Source organism: Mustela erminea, chromosome 3 (genome assembly GCF_009829155.1).
Source record: "Mustela erminea isolate mMusErm1 chromosome 3, mMusErm1.Pri, whole genome shotgun sequence".
NCBI classification, from domain to species: domain Eukaryota; kingdom Metazoa; phylum Chordata; class Mammalia; order Carnivora; family Mustelidae; genus Mustela; species Mustela erminea.
The window spans coordinates 47,339,808-47,357,329 of record NC_045616.1 but is presented as its reverse complement, the minus strand read 5'-3'; the positions used below and the strand labels follow the sequence as shown (position 1 = coordinate 47,357,329).

Here is a 17,522-nt window from a genome sequence, read left to right as displayed (position 1 = left end):
TACCTTGCCTTGCCTTCTTTCCTTCCTTCCTATATCATTGATTTCTGCTCTAATCCTATTTTTCTTCTCCTACTGGGTTTAGACTTTATTTGCCATTTTCTCAGCTTTTCCCATATTTTCCCAGCTACTTTAGGTGTAAGTTTAGGTTATGTATTTGAGACTTTTTTTAGTTTAGGTTGTGTATTTAAGACTTTTTTTTTTTTCTTCTTGAGGAAGGCCTGTATTGCTATATACTTCCCTCTTAAGACTGCTTTTGCTGCATCCCAAAGGTTTTAGATTGTCCTGTTTTCATTTTCCTTTGTTTCCATGTATTTTTAAAAATTTCTTCTTTAATTTCCTGGTTCTTTAATTTCCCTTCATTCTTTAATAGGATATTCTTTAACCTCCATCTGTTTGTGGTCTTTCCAATTTTTTTCTTGTGGTTTCATAGCGTTGTGGTCTGAAAATATGCATGGTATGATCTCAGTGTTTTTGTACAGGTTGAGGCCTATTTTGAGACCGAGTATATGATCTATTCTGGAGAATGTTTCATGTGCCCTTGAAAAGAATGTATATTCTTCTGCTTTAGAATGAAATGCTCTGAATATATGTGTTATGTCAGGCCAGTCCAATGTGTCATTCAAAGCCATTGTTTCCTTGTTGATCTCCTTAGAAGATCTAATACTGTGAGGGGATGTTAAAATCCCCTACTATTATTATATTTTATCAATGATCTTTTTTAAGTTATTACTTGATTTCTATAATTGGCTGCTCCCAAGTTGGGGGCCTACATACTTAAAATTGTTACAGCTTGTTGGAGAGACCCCATTATTATGATATAGTGCCCTTCTTCACCTCTTATTACAGTCTTTGTTTTAAAATCTAGTTTGTCAAACACTACATCAAAAACTATATGTTGGCTAATTGAATACAATAAGTGAAAATAATAACAAAATTTTTTTTAAAAACCTTGTTTGTCTTATATAAGTAGGGTTATTCCATCTTTCTTTTGAAGTCCATTAGGATGATAAATGGTTCTCCACCCCCCTCACTTTCAATTTGGAGGTGTCTTTGGGTATTATTATTATTTTTTAAAGATCTTATTTATTTGACACAAACAGAAAGAGAGAGAGAGAGATATCACAAGTAGGCAAAGAAGCAGGCAGAGAGAGAGAGGGAAGCAGGCTCCCGCTGAGCAGAGAGCCCAATGCGGGGCTCTATCCCAGGACCCCAGGATCATGACCTGAGCTGAAGGCAGAGGCTTCAACCCACTGAGCCACCCAGGTACCCCTGTCTTGGGTATTAAATGTGTGTATTGTAGGCAGCATATCAGTGGGCCTTGTTTTTTTGATCCATTCTGATACCATATTGCCTTTTGGTTGGAGCATTTAGTCCATTTACATTCAGAGTAATTATTGATGGATAGGAGTTTACTGCCATTGTACTACCTATAAGGTTGCTGTTCCTGTAGATTGTCTCTATTGCTTTCTACTCTTTGTTGCTTTTGGGTCTTTCTTTCCTGCTCAAGTGTCCTCTTTAATATTTCTTGCAGAACAGATTTAGTGTTGATGAACTCCTTTGGTTTTTGCTTGTCTTGGGAAGTCTTTATCTTTCCTCCTATTCTGAATGACAGCCTTGCTGGATAAAGTATTCTTGGCTACATATTTTTCCCATTTAGCACATTGAATATATCATGCTGCTTTCTTCTGGCCTGCAAATTTCTGTGGACAGATTTGCTGCTAATCATATTTGTCTACCCTTGTAGGATAAGGACCTTTTGTCTCAAGCTGCTTTCAGAATTCTCTTTCTCTTTGTATTTTGCAAGCTTCACTATGATATGTCTTCGTTTTGACCTGTTTTTGTTGAGGGTAGTTCTCTTTGTCTTATACTTGAATGCCTGTTTCCTTTCCCATATTAGGGAAATTCGTAGTTACAAGTTGTTCAAATAAACCTTCTGCTCCCTTTTCACATTCTTCTTCTTCTCAGACTCCTATGATACAGATGTTTTTGCACTTTATGGAATCACTGATTTCCCTAAGCCTATGTTCATGATCTAATAGTTTTCTTTTCTTCTTTTTTTCAACTTCATTATTTTCTATAATTTTATCTTTTATATCACTTACTCATTCCTCTGATTCTTCCATCCTCATTGTGATTATATCCACTCAGTTTTGCATCTTAGTTATAGCATTTTTTATTCAGGCCTGACTACTTTTTAGGTCTTTTGTATGTACAGCAAAAGTTTCTCTCCTGTCTTCTATCCTTTTTACAAGCCTAGATAGTATTCTTATGGCTATTGTTCTAAAATATTGTTCAGTTATATTGCTTATATCTGTTTTGAGAAGTTCCTTGGCTGCTGTTTCTTCTTGATCTTTCTTTTAGGGAAAATTCCTTCATATTGTCATTTTGGCAAAATTTCTGTCTTTTGTGTCTTATGAAGGTTTTTTATGTTTCCTGCTCCTGAGAATAATGCTATATTAAAAATTGGTCATACACTTTCCAGGGCCTGGCACTTCAGGAAGTGTTTCTGATGTATGCTGCCAGCATTCTGTTGTGTCTTAGCTGCTTTTCCCACAGGTCTATGAAGTTCCTCCTTGCATGCAGTGGGAAGCGTTTGGGCCTTTACATAGGTGTGCTTTGATTGGTTTGTTAAGATAAGCCTGATAACAGGAAAAAAACAAAACAAAAATCATGGTCCAAAAAAAACAAAAAAGGAAAAGGAAACAAAAAAGCAAACAGACAACTATAAACTTGATTTCAAAAAACAAAAAACAAAACAAAACAAAACAAAAACAAGAAAAGGGTACATACAAACACACAAACAAAAAACTATAAGCCTGATTTCAAAGAAAAAAGAAAAAAAAAAGCACATGCAGGGGGCCTGTGTTGTTCCTGTGGGAGAGAGGCCCACTGGGCTGGCTCTCAGTCAGACCTGATCTAGTAAAGCTGCCCTGCAAGCCACAGGGGGGTTGGGTTTGATGTAAGGAGCTCCAGCCTCTACTGGGGCACTGTGTTTCTCTCTCAAGTCCAACAGTGCTGGTGGGCGAGGGAGCAGTGTGACAGTAGAAGATAGCATCACTCCACCCTCTTGTCCCTGGGGAGGGGAACTGATAGCCACTGCTTTTCAGGAGGCCCTTAAAGAAATGCAGTCTCCCCTTCTGTAGCCCAAGCCTCTATCAGATCCCTGCCCTCAACCCGTCTGTACCTGAGTCTTTGACAAGTCTGGCACCACAGTACTCCAATGCATTATCTCTGGTGTGCTGCCAGGATTCAAAACTCCAAATCTTAAATGACCTGGTAAGGGATGAACAAGATCTTCTCCCCCAAAAGAGAGCCTTGCAGTACTTTGCTCAACATCGTGATGGTGTCTGGAGCTTATGGTACAGCACAGTAAAAAGCTGTGAATAGGTTAGCTGCCCTCTACACTCACAGTTCTCCTATTTTATCTCTGGTTGGGGGTGGCTAGGATTCGAAACTTAAAATCTCAAATGACCCAACAAGGCTTGGACCTGCTTTTCTCCCCTGGAGGAGAACCTTACAGCACTGCCCCCACTATTGCTCTGTCCCAGAAAAGCAGTTGCATGACAGTGAAGGTGCCTGGAGTATATGGTGCAGCACAGCAAAAAGCTGTGACCATGTTTTCTACTCTCTGCACATGCCTCTGTCCCCTGCTGTTACATGTGTTGTGTTCAACTGTGTTCCTTGTCCTTGGAGAGACAATCTCTCCTCTTGCCCATGTACTTCAGGAAGGAGGATATTCTCCCAGTGCAACCAAGGGGATCCCCACACTGGGCTGTCCACCATCAACAACGAGGCCTCCAGCCTCCCTTCCCCAGGGCGCCGCTGCCTGCCCAGTTTGATTCTAGCAAATGGTGTGGACTTCTGAAACCTCAGAATCTGGGCTCCACAGTTTATAAAAAACTTGAAATAGTCAGTTCCTCTCAATTCCTGACTCAGTGGTCCTGAAGGAGTGTTTTTCTTGCATCCCAATACACTCCAACTCCCCATCCTCTCCACAAAAAAGGGCTCCCACCCCCTCCATGGCAGGATGGCTTTTCTCTTCCTGAATTTATGTCTCTGAACCTTGCAACTGCCATGTTTTTTCCCTTTAATTGTGTAGATTGTTTTCTTAATCCTCAGGTGGATATCCTAGTTGTTTAAACTGTTTTGACACTGATCTAGCTATGTTAAAGGGACAAGCAAGCCCAGGGTTCTCCCACTACTCTGTCATCTTAATTCTTCCTTGGGAAATATGATCTTAATTCGAGGTGATCATGTGCTTTACAAAACAAAGGGAGAATGGATGTTGCAAATAGAACTAGCAGTTCTGCCTTGGGCCTTAACATCCACATTATTTCCAGGAAGACATTTCCCAAGCAGATTACTCACTCTCTATGAGGAACCATTCTTAGTATGTTAGCCAGGGCAAAAGAGTCCAAATACACTTATCTGAGCCCAAGATAGCTGTTTCTGTTTAGGTGGCCATCTTGAAACAGAAGCTTCTCTCATCATTTTCAAAGTGCCTTGAAATTACCTTAAGAATTTTCTAAGAAAGGGGATATGTACTATCTAAACAACTTTCTTAATTTTCATATCTCTTTTATAAATTGTATTTCCTAAAGTAGGAATTCATCTGAAGAAAGCATTACTCTGTGAAAGTTTGAAAGCTATTGTCAATATCCTCTACAGATAGCAAAGGCTCTCTAGTTGCGGAATGTCAGAGCAAATTTTGCCTCTCCCTTCTGTAATCCTAGCGCCGTTGTATCGTCTAGAGACAGTTCGACTACATTAACTCACCAGTTTCGTTCCTGTTGTTATTTTTAAGACTTTCTTGGCACAACACCAAATAGCAACACAAAGGAAATGCTTCTTCATTTTCCCTTTTCTATTTAAAGATAACCAATTGAACTTACAGATTTTGTTGCCTAAGGTGAAACATCTTGAGCCTATGTAACTCTTAGCTTTAACAGTGCTTACCATGTTAGAGCCATACAGCATACAGCACAACACAATTTATATGTGTAGTAACTTTAATTTCTGTAACTGATCTCATCTTGTTTTATAGCTCTCATTTCTGTTAGGGTAGGTTTTGTTGTTGTTGTTATTGTTGTTTAAAGATTTTATTTATTTATTTGACAGAGATCACAAGTAGGCAGAGAGGCAGGCAGAGAGAGAGGGGGAAGCAGGCTCCCCTCTGAGCAGAGAGCCCGACTCAGGGCTTGATCCCAGGACCCTGGGACCATGACCTGCGCCAAAGACAGAGGCTTTAACCCACTGAGCCACCCAGGTACCCTTTGTTGTTGTTTTGTTTTTGTTTTTAATCCTTAATTTTACCAGTTAAAGCTAGTCTTCTTTTCTAGTTTAAAATTGTATTCTTTTAAATGTTTCTCAATCTAATGACTAAACTGCCCATTATTGACATTTGGCCCCGTTTCCTTTTCCTTCTCAAGATAGTATTGAGTGTAAGGGATATTTAAGTATAAGGTGGGTGGAGCAGGAGCCTCTGTCCTCATGCTGTCCTTTGGGTTCTTGTTGCAATCCATTAAGGTGACCTTCTATTTGTCTGGTTCCTGAGACTTCTACAGTAGGGTACAGTTGGGTGTGGGTTGGTCTGTGTGGTCTGTGTTCATCCCTCTTTTTTTATGTCATTGTCCTAGTATTCTTCATTTCACTGTGATTTGCCTATGGTTATGGTCCCTTTAGTCTGTGTTCTTTGTCTTATGACACCAGTCCTAGGATGGATGTTTTCAATAATACATTTGAAGGTTTGTTACAGTGCTTTCTCTTTTTTAAGATTTTATTTATTTATTTGACAGAGAGAGAGGGAACGCAAGCAGAGAGAGAGGGAGAAGCAGGCTCTCCGCTGAGCAGGGAGCCTGACACGGAGCTCAATCCCAGGACCCTGGGGTCATGACCCAAGCTGAAGGCAGATGCTTAACCGACTGAGCCACCCAGATGCCCCCGTTCATTATAGTTCTTAAGAAGAAAACGGTTAACTAAGAATATTAAATAATACCAACCTAGTCCTATTTATACCAAACAGTATCATAAACGATTGCAAATTCCAAGCATGAGAAAAGTTGTCGAAACAAAGACCTTATATTCTTAAAGATACAAAAAGAAGACCTTGACCTCTTACTTTACATCATATACAAAAAATTCCAAATGGGTCATATACCTAAATACATATGGTAAAAACAGTCTTCTAGCGAATATAATAACTTCATGTCTTTGGGATGAGCAAATATTTCTTATGTTACAAAAAGTATGAACCATAAAAGAAAAGACAGTAAACTGGACATCACACAAAAATTTTCTTTCCAGGGACACCTGGGTGGCTCAGTTGGTTAAGCAACTGCCTTCGGCTCAGGTCATGATCCCAGCATCCTGGGATCGAGTCCCACATCAGGCTTCTTTCTCGGCAGGGAGCCTGCTTCTCCCTCTGCCTCTGCCTGCCATTCTGTCTGTCTGTGCTCGCTCTCTCTCCCTCTCTCTCTCTCTGATGAATAAATAAAATCTTTAAAAAAAAAATTTTTCTTTCCATTGTGGAACCGCTGTCTCATTAGCATGTAAAAGATGATCTGGGCTCCAGTGTTTTCAAAGCCCTACACTTAAGACAGACCTTCCATCCCAGGAATGAGAGCTGAGTAGGAGGAGAGAGGCCTCCTACTATGCCGGAGACTTAGCCTCCATACCAGGTGGTTGAGGGCAGGATTAGAAGTGTTGAAATCCTGCTCTTTTCAGGAATAAAGTCCCCAGGTTGGAAGGATTGGGGAGAGGGAACTCTGTTTTTTGCTGCAACCTTCCGAAGTGGAGTCTTTGCATCACCAGGGAGCAGTTTCTCATGCTGTTATGCTAGAAGTCAGTACCAGGTGTGCAGTTTGGGACAGCTGGAGTCTCTTTTTATTTCTGGTGTGTTAATTTTACTTTTAAGCCCAGATCCAGTATTCTGTTTTTCATTTGCTATATTACACTTTTTAATACTATGTGGTTGGGTTAGAGGTGGTGTGTTAAAGCCTGAAATTTGCTGTTCATCTTTTTTTTTAAATTGACATATAATTGACATACAACATCATATTAGTTTAAGGTGTACAACATAATAACTTGATATTTATATATACCGTGAGATGATTACCACAAAAAGTCTAGTTAACATCCTTCACCATCCGTAGTTAAAATTTCTTTTCTGGTAATGAGAATTTTTAAGGTTTATTCTCAGCAACTTTCAAATATGAAATATCATTTTAAATATAGTCATCATGCTGCACATTACAACCCCATATCTTATTTATTTTATAACTTGAAGTTTATGCCTTTTGACCCATTTTGCCCCTCCCCCTCCAATCCCTCGTCTGCAATCAGCAATCTGTTTTCTCTGCATAGGAGCTTGTGTTTTTGTTTTAGATTCCATCAAAAAAAATAGATCATGCAGTATTTCTTTTTCTCTCTCTAAGACAGGAATCATCTACAGTGTCACAAATGGCAAGATTTCACTCTTTTTTATGGCTGAATGGTATGCCAGTGTGTGTGTTTGTGTGTGTGTGTGTATACATTTCCTTCATCCATTTATCTAGTAATCTAGTAATCCATGAATCTATCAGTGACCACTTAAGATTGTTTTGATGTCTTAGCTATTATAAATAATGCTGGAATGAATATGGGATTGCATTTTTTTGTTGTTGTTAGTATTTTCATTTTCCTCAGATAAATACCCAGAAGTGACCTGCTAGACCTCATGGTATTTTTATTTAACCCCTTGAAGAACTTCCACACTGTTTTCCATAATAGCTACACCAATTTACATTGCTATCAACAGTGATAAGGATGTTCCACATCCTTACCAACATTTGGTATTTTTTGTCTTTTTTTTTTTTTTCTTGATAGTAGACATTCTAGCAGGTGTGGTATAATATCTCATTGTGTTTTTGATTTACATTTTCCTGATGATTAGTGATGTTGAGCATCTTTTCATGTACCTCTTGGCCATCAGTATGTCTTTGGAAAACTATTTAGATTTTCTGTTCATCTCAATCAGAATTTTTTTGCTATTGAGTTGTATCAGTTTTTTTTTTAAAGATTTTATTTATTTATTTGACAGAGAGAAATTACAAGTACACTGAGAGGCAGGTAGAGAGAGAGAGAGAGAGAAGGAAGCAGGCTCCCTGCTGAGCAGAGAGCCCGATGCGGGACTCGATCCCAGGACCCTGAGATCATGACCTGAGCCGAAGGCAGCGGCTTAACCCACTGAGCCACCCAGGCGCCCCTTGAGTTGTATCAGTTTTAAAATATTTTGGATATTAGCCCTTTATCAGATATATAATGTGCAAATATTATCTCCCATTCAATAGGTTGCCTTTTTGATGGTTTCCATTGCTGTGTAGATTTTTAGTTTGATGTAGTCTAATTTGTTTGTTTTTACTTTTGTTGCCTTTGCTTTTGGTGCCAAATTCCCCAAATTATTGCAAAGACATATCAAGGAACTGACCAGTTGTGTTTTCTATTATAAGTTTTATGGACGGAGGGTGCCTGGGTGACTCCGTTGGTTGAGCATCCAGCTTTTGATTTCCACTCAGGTCATGATCTCAGGCTTGTGAGGCTGGGCCCCATGTTGAGCTCTGCACTGGGCATGGAACATGAATAAGAATTTTCTCTCTCCCTAATCCTCTGACCCTGACCCCACCTTCCAAAGAAAGAAAGAAAGGTAGAAAGTTTTATGGTTTGGGTCTTACATAAAGCTTTAATCCATTTTGAGTTGATTTTTGTTTATGATATAAGACAGAGATCCAGTTTTACTCTTTTTTGCATGTGACTGCCCAGTTTTCCCAACACCATTTATTGAAGAGACTACTTCTCATTGTATATTGTTGGCCTCTTTGTTACAAACTAATTAACCATGTAAGTATGGGTTCATTTCTGACATCTGTAATCTGTTCCATTGTTCTTTGTGTCTGTTCTCATGCCAGTGCCATACTGTTTTGATAACTATAGTTTTGTAATAGAGTTTGAGATCAGGAAATATACCTCCAGCTTTGTTGTTCTTTCTAAAGATTGCTTTTGATATTTTTATGGTTCTGTTCAAATTTTAGGATTGCTCGTTCTACTTTTGTGAAAAGTATCATCAGTACTTTGATAGGGATTATAATAATTCTGTAGATTGTTTTGGGAATTATGGACATTTTAACACTGTTAATACTTTTAATCCATTAGCAATGGAGAATAAATCCACTAATTCCATAATCCACAATACATCTTTCCATTTATTTGTGTCTTTTTCAATTAATTTTTTTAATGGCCTATAGTTCTGAATGCACAGATCTTGTACTTTTCTGGCTTAATTTATTTCTAGATATTTTATTCTTTTTGATGGCATCGTAAATGGGATTATTTTCTTTATTTCTCTTCTAGTTAATTATTAATGTATAGAAAATGCAACAAATTTTTGCATGTTGATTTTGTATCATGCAGCTTTACTGAATTTATTGATTGACTCAAAGTTTTTTTATATAGTTTGGTATATATAAAGTCTCTTTCATTTTTTTTTAAGATTTTAATTTATTTATTTGACAGACAGAGATCACAAGTAGGCAGAGAGGCAGGCAGAGAGAGGGAAGCAGGCTCCCCACTGAGTAGAGAGCCCGATGTGGGGCTTGATCCCAGGACCCTTAGATCATGACCTGAGCCGAAGGCAGAGGCTTAACCCACTGAGCCACCCAGGTGCCCCAAGTCTCTTTCATTTCTGATATATTTGTTGAGTCCTCCCTTTTAGACTAAAGCTTTATTAATTTTATTTATCTTTTCAGAGAATCAGTTCTTCGTTACGTTCATCTTTTCTATTGCCTTTTTTAGTCTCTATTTTATTTATTATTTTTCTGATTTTTGTTATTTCTTTCTTTATACTAACTTTGGGTTTTGTCTGTTCTTCTAGTTCCTTGAGGTGTAAAGTTAGTTTGTTTGAGATTTTTCTTGACATTGAAATAAACATTTATCACTGTGAAATGCCCTCTGAGCTTCTTTTGCTGAATCCCGTAAGTTTTGGTATCCCGTGTTTCCATTTTCATTTGTCTCAGTGTAGTTTTTTATTTCTCTTGATTTCTTTGATTCATTGATTGTTCAGTAGCATGTTGTTTACCACATATTCATGAATTTTCTAGTTTCTTCTTGTAATTGCTTTCTAGTTTCATACCATTGTGGTGAGAAAAGATGCTTGATATAACTTTAGTCTTATTAAATTTATTAAGACTTTTTATGTGGCCTAATCTTTGATCTGTCCTGGAGAATGTTCCATGTGCATTTGAAAAGATTGTGTACTCTGTTGTTGGACAGAATGTGTATATATCCATTAAGTACATCTGGTGTAATGGGGTGTTTAAGGCTAATGTTTTCTTGTTGATTTGTCTCGTGTTGATGGGAAGCCAGTCCCTCAAGCAGCAGGTTTTAAAGTAAGCAAATATATATAGCTCTTTGGGACTGCAAGCATAAGCTCCAGTTGCTGCCAGAGCCAGGTATCTAGAGGAGTTGATCTGGGCAGAAGTTGCAAAAATTGTAGCTCCAGATGAGTGTATAAGCTTCTTTCTGGGAGATACTGGAAAGCTGTCGCAAGGCTGAGGGAGAGTGTCTCCTGGTCTTTGCTACCTGTGGACATTTCTGTAGATGTCTAGATGTGTGCCTGACGAAGTCTGCCCCTCAGGCTGAAGCTCCAGGACAAGTAAAAGGCCTCTTTCACAGAAATTCTGAAAACATGTTTTAGTCTTCTGTTTCTGTTATGCCCTTGGGGTGGTAGCCTGCCCAGAACTGTCTCTGTCATTGTTAGAGCCCTGTGAGACCCAGGAACATAAGCTTCCCCTGGCCACCAGAGCCAGGCAGTGAAGGGGCATCCCCTGTGTGGCAGCAGAAAAGACCAGAGCACCACAAGTAAAATCACTTCATCAGGTGTGTATAAAAGTTCCCTTCCAAAAGATACTGGTGCTCTGGTGCATGGTAGATGGAGAGTAGGAAGACAGTGCCCATCTTTCAAGGTTTCTGGGAAGGCTTACAGATAGTCCTAAGACGTGTTTTGAATTAGAAGTCTGCCCCACAGGCTGCAGCTATGATGATAAACTAACAGGCCTCTTTGACAGATTAAACTCCTGGCTTCCTTGCCTTTCTCTATTCCCTGGGAGGGGAAGCTACTTAAGAATTCTTTCTCCACTGCTTAGTTTCCTGTGGGAACCTTGGCCATAAGCCCCACTACCAGAGCCAGGTGATCGTAGAGGTGAACCCTGATGGCAGCCACAAAAACTATGGTGCTAGAAGGGCATAAGCTCCTTTCTGAGAGATAATAGGGAGCTGGAATGAGGCAGAAAGAGAGCACAAAGATTTCATTTACTGGTCTCCATTCCTTGAGAGCTTCTCCCTAGATGAGTGCCAAAGCAAAAGCCTGCCTTAGGCCTAAGCTCCTAAATAAGCAGGTAAGCCTCCCTCCCAGAAAGACTGCTATGTATTGGTGGGGGTTGGGGAGTGGGTGGGATGGTGGTCATCTGCTCATCTGCTCTCTGTGTAGTGCCCTGGGATGGTAATTTACCAAGAATGGTCTCTTCAATTGTTACAGTCCCATAGCACCCAGGAACACAAACTTCTCCCTAGCCTCTACAGTCAGGTGAAGAAACAGCATCCCCTGGGTGGCATTCATAAAAACTGGGGTACCAAAAGGTGTAACCATTCCCCTCTGGAAGTCAGTGGCACTCTTCAGTGCAGCAAAGGGAGAATGTGTAGATGGTGCCCACTGGCTAGAGCAAAGCTGAGGGTTTGTAAAGGTGGTGCCCACTGGAAAGAAACAAAAAGATGATGCCCACAGGTTACAGAGCAGTAAAGGTAATGTAGTAAATGTAATGATTCTGCCCACTTTGGGGATGGGGAAAGGCCTAGGCTTTTGGAAAAGAAACTCAGAAATGCAATGCATTATGGTGCTTTTAGATTAGCAAACGAGATTCTTCCACATAAGGTTTGGGCATGATCAGCTGCTTCTGATGTGGGGCAGGTAAGTCTGAGTGTATGATTTCTTTCAGACTTACTTTTCAGATTACTGTAGATTTGTATGTCTTGTATATACAAGCCCCATTGTTTCTCAAAGCTAGATGTTTTGGGGACTCGTCTCTTAGGTGAAGATCTTAAAAGTTGAAGTTCCCCATTTGGGGTTCAAACCATTCTCTTTAGGGAGAAGCTGTGGGTTTTGAGTTCCCTCCCGATAGTATGTTGTCAAGCCAATTGTTGGTTTTATGTTGAGCATGTGTTTCAGTCTTTCCTGCTTTGACGTGGTGTTTTTTCTCATTTGCCTGATGTGTAGCTGTTGCTTAGCTAGTTTTTAGGTTTTTTCCGAGGGAATTGTTCCATGTGTAGCTGTAGATTCAGTGTGTCCGTGAGAGGAGGTCAGGATCTTTCTAAGTTGCCATCTTGAAGTAGAACCTCACTGTGCATCTTTATTTAAAATCTGGGTCAGTTTCTTCACATTTCTAGAACTAATTTTCCTATTATTATCTAAAATGAGGCTCTCAATGCAAATCTCAGTAGGGACTTAGAGGGATTTAATTGGCTATTTTATATACAGTGTCTGGCACATAGCCTGGCTTACTGTAGCAATAAAAATTAAGTCCTGGCTCTTTATTCCCAGTTCTACTTCCACTTCTCAACATGGCTACTGTCATAAAGGATATTTCAGTGCCTAAGTCCTGATTTGTTGTGGATAGACTCCAGAGTAGCTGCCATCATCCTCACCTCCTGGCATTGATGCTGTTCTGTGATCCCTTCCCCTGAAAATGGGCAGGATGAGTTATTTGCTTTTGACCATTAGAATTACTTAAGGGTGATGGAATGTTCATGGGGTGTGTAACACTGACCTTGCAAGGAGATTCTTTGTCTCTTGCACACTTTGAGGAAGCAGGAGTCCATTTGGGGAAGACAATTGTGGCAAGTAACTGAGGTCCTGAGTCTGATACCCTGCAGGGTAGTGAATGCTGTCTACAACCATGTGAGCTTTGAAGTGGATCCTTCCTCAGTTGAGCCTCAGATGAGACCATAGCTCTGGCTGATACTTTTATTTTAGCTATGTGATGTCCTAAACCATGCCCAGACACTTTACACACAGAGACAATAAGATAATGTATATTATTTTAAGCTGCTAAATTCTGTCAGTAATTTTGTTCAGCAACAGGTAACTAATACAGATCTTTATTTGTACAAATAATTATATTTTAAAAGTAGAAGTGTTTTATAAGATTTTGAATTCTTTAAATTCTGGAGAAACAAGAGTTTACTGCTTTACTGATAGTAATGTTGAAAACATTTCTCAAAGGCAAAGCAAATAGTTTTTGATATTGTGTGGATAAAATAGCTGATGCTGAATATAATGATCTCCTAGTTTCCTATTAAAATTTAAGAGCTTTCAGGCATCTTGTTAGGAATATTTTGCAGTGGAATTTACACATACTGCAGTTTTGGAGTGTGTGCGTGCATGTGTGTGTGTGGTTAAAAAAAAAAAAGTAACATAAAATCTACCATCTTAACCATTTTAAAGTGTATAGTTCAGTAGTGCTAAGTATATTCACCATGTTGTGAAACAGAATTCCAGAACTTTTCCATCTTATAAAACTGAAACTCTGTACTATTCCACAACTCTTCCTTTCCCGCAAGTAACCACCATTTTACTTTCTTTATCTATGAATTTGACTAGTTTAGCTACCCCACCTAAGGGGAACCATACAGTGTTTGTCTTTTTCTGACCGCCTTATTTTTTTTTTAAGATTTTATTTATTTATTTCTCAGAGAGAGAGAGAGAATGAGCACACAGGCAGGCAGAGTGGCAGGCAGAGGCAGAGAGAGAAGCAGGCTCCTCGCCGAGCAGGGAGCCCGATGCGGGACTTGATCCCAGGACCCTGGGATCATGACCTGAGCCAAAGGCAGCTGCTTAACCAAGGCATCCCCTGACTGCCTTATTTCATTTAGTATAATGTCCTCAAAGTTCATCCATGTTGTAGCATGTGATAAGATTTCTTTCCTGCTGAAGTCTGAATACAGTTTTTTTTTTGTTTTTAATTATGAAATATTTCAAGAAAAATGAAAAGTATTTAAAAACCTTAAAACTTCTAATAAAAAATTCTAACTACAAACAACCTGAAGTTCTCTGTGACTTAGGCATATATGAAATGAAGTAATAGAATACTTTGAGTAAGTACATATTGGTAGACAAAATAAGGTGATTTATTTTTCACATTTCTTGCTAGATAGTTCTATAAAGAGTGTTGGTAGAGACAACAAAAATGTAAAATACCTGAAATTCACATTATCACCTATATTTTATTAAGAATTCATACTCTTTCACATAGTAACTGATAAATCATTAATAAAATAGATACATCTTTGTAATTACATAAAAATACAGTTAAACAGAACACATAAGGAAGATAGTATTTTTGTAATAAGCATATTGGGATTTATAAAGTATTGGGCTTCATTCCTGTTAACTTACACAAATGTAAAATAAATATGGAAAGGAGTAACCACTTTGAAATACCATTCTTATACTTAAGAAACATGTTAAGCATAAAGTCAAAATCATCTGATAAGCCAATGTTTTATCATTTAGCATACCCTGTTATAAATTTTATTCCACTTAAAGCGGCAGTAATTTCACAAAGTAAATATAGAAGAGAATTCATCTCGGGGAGCCTGGGTGGCTCAGTTGGTTAAGCAACCAACTTTTGATTTTAGCTCAGGTCATGATTTCAGGGTTCTGAAATCAAGCTCTTCATCAGGTTGTGTGCTGGGCATGGAGCTATGTGCTGGCGTCTTTCTCCTCTGCCCCTCCCCACTGCTCGCTCACTGTTTCTCTCTCTGCCCAAAGGAAGAAGGAGAAGAAGGAGAAGGAGAAAATTCATCTGCAAACTCTTCTGTTTTCCACTTTTCTCTCCTTACAGTTATCTCCTTCTCCCTTACTATTCTTAATTCCTTCCAAATGAAGCCATAGAGAAAATTTTTTTCTAGAGGAAATAAATCACTTCTCAGGATTACTATAGAAATGTACAGATTCAGTTAAAAAAATAGTGTTAAAAGATGATCTTTAGATATATTAGAAGACAAGAACCCAAGTGAAATCCTTTACTCTGTAAGATTATTTAGTTTATTGGCTCAGTTTATTTTTATTTTGACTTTCGATTTTAGTGTCTTTCTAGTAAAATATGCAATTTTACACGGACCATCACAAAGCTGAAAAAACTCAATTGTTGTCTTAAATTGATTATTATAGTAACTGTTTATAGGTAAGTTCACTTCTCATGAAAATTTCTTACAATTTTTTAAATGGTTTGTATAGACATTTCAAATTATTTATTTATTTATTTTAGGGAGAAAGCATGAGTCGGGGGAGAGGTAGAGGGGCAGGGAGAGGGAGAGAATCTCAAGTAGACTCCGCACTGAGTGTGGATCCTGAAGTGGGCCTTGATCCCACAATCCCAAGATTGGGACCTAAGCTGAGACCCAAGTATCAGATTTTTTAACCCACTGTGCCACCCAGGTGCCCCAGTCTGTATAGAACTTCTAGAAATTACTTCAACTGTGTCTTAAAACACTTGGCTCATGATTATACTGATCAACAAAAATACATTTTTTAGAAATAAGATGTATTACTGGTAGGCAGCTAGCTACATGGCCATTTATATGTTTTTATGTAGGAATTAATGCAAGGGATTTTCTAAGGTGGCCTCATCTGCACTCTAAGCTTTCACTTTTTGAAAAATACATAAGTACTTTCCTTTGGAAATTGTGTAGCCTACACATATTTAATAAAAATCACAGAATGTGGGAATATCTGAGAATATCAGAATCATGAAGTTCAATATCATATGTTCTAAAATAGGTAAGGCTTCTCCCAGATATCCTGTAGATTGCTCAACAGTCAAATTGCCTTTTTGTCTTCTTTTAATGACAGTCATTCAAACAACTGTGTTTATTAATTGCCCAATACATGAATAATTCTGTGGCAGGTATTTGGGGAGACTATGAAATCCCTTAAAAATGGTTTAAAAATCCCTTAAAAATGGCTCATATTACAAGCCATTTGAGGTTTTCATAATCTAGTACCATGTACTAATAGGAAGAATATAGTAATTATAATTTGATATACAGAGCACTAGAACACATTCCATTTCCTGTGTGTGTGTGTGTGTGTGTGAATATAACAGAAATAAAAGAAATAACAGAAACCATGGGATTGCTGGAACGAGTTTTGGATGAAAGGTACTTTACAGGTGGGAAAAATGTAAGCACATGAACCAAGAGGATGACAAGCAGTTGCTCGAATATGGAGACAATGGGTATAGGATCTGAAAGCATAGGATTGAAAGTTTGAACGTGGTGTTTGGAAAACCACTACAGGCAGAGATAGGACTAAAGTTATACTTCAGGAGAATGTTTTTGTGTTTATGATTCAGATCAACTGCATGAGGAAGAGGCTTTGGAAAAGGAGGCTAGTACACTGGTGGGTTTTAAAAAGTGACTAAGACCTGAACCTGGACTACAGCTATAAAATTAAATTGAAAGTTTCAGATGACCCTCAAGGGGCTATGTTACTCCATTCAACTTAACATGTAAACGCTGTATTTAAAAATCCTTACGGAAAAGATTTTCAAACATTTTGTCTGTTGTCATAGATACTTCAAGACTAAGAAGAAACAAAAATAATTCAAAGGGAACACGAGATGGCAGCAGTTATATCATATATAGAGAACAAATAAGGAAAGAAAAACATTTGAAATTATTTTTAAAGTAAAAAAACATGTAGCACTTTATTCGTTATGTGGTGTATTCCTTTTCATTTCAGAGATTACTCAGTTATTGGTTTCATGCTTCACAGCACATCTGAGGTTCATTTTGACTGTAGTAAAAATCCTACTCCATTACATGTGATTATTTCCTAAAATAAAGCTGTTGCTGTTTTCTGCACATTATGGTTCCTCTGTGTTATCTGTGGCAGAAGAGTCCTGGATGGTGCAAAATTGTTTTAAATGTTCCAGCATCACTTTTTCTTCCTCTTCCAGTCTCTCATCCTTCCTCATTTCCCATCTATAAGAAAAATCATATCTTAGTATTTTTGAACTTCCAAACTATAGTCAAGCAGTTATTTAGGACTCAAATATATGTAGTATATATTTAAATTTTAAAATTTCAAAATTTAGCCCATAAAGTTACCTTCTACTGCTTTCATGGAATTTTATAGATCAAAAACTGTCACTGCCCATTTTATATAGATAAACTTGGGCATCATTAATTTGCATGTTAAATTGAATTTCTTCCAAGCAGGAAAATATCAATAACAGGAAATACTTATATAGCCCTATGTTATCGGCATTGTTTTAAACACTTGACATATCACTCTTTAAATCCATATTAGATGTTGTTATTCCCATTCTACAGAGGAGTAAACTGAGATACAGAATGTTAATGTCACTTGCCCAGGTATCTTTGGATTGAAATCAGGGACCAGATTCTAGAGTTTTTTACTTAGAAATGCAACA

General features: G+C 38.2%; 1 protein-coding gene across 1 annotated transcript in view; it reads right to left on the bottom strand.

Annotated features, from left to right (window-relative positions):
• Positions 1–15,381: 15,381 nt before the first annotated feature.
• The window catches only part of KIAA0825 (KIAA0825 ortholog), a 406,891-nt gene continuing 404,750 nt past the window's right edge, over positions 15,382–17,522 (bottom strand). Inside the window, exon 21 of the mRNA XM_032335741.1 lies at positions 15,382–17,070. Coding sequence (XP_032191632.1) covers positions 16,953–17,070 — 118 coding nt within the window. The 3' untranslated portion in view covers positions 15,382–16,952. The remainder of the gene's footprint in view (positions 17,071–17,522) is intronic.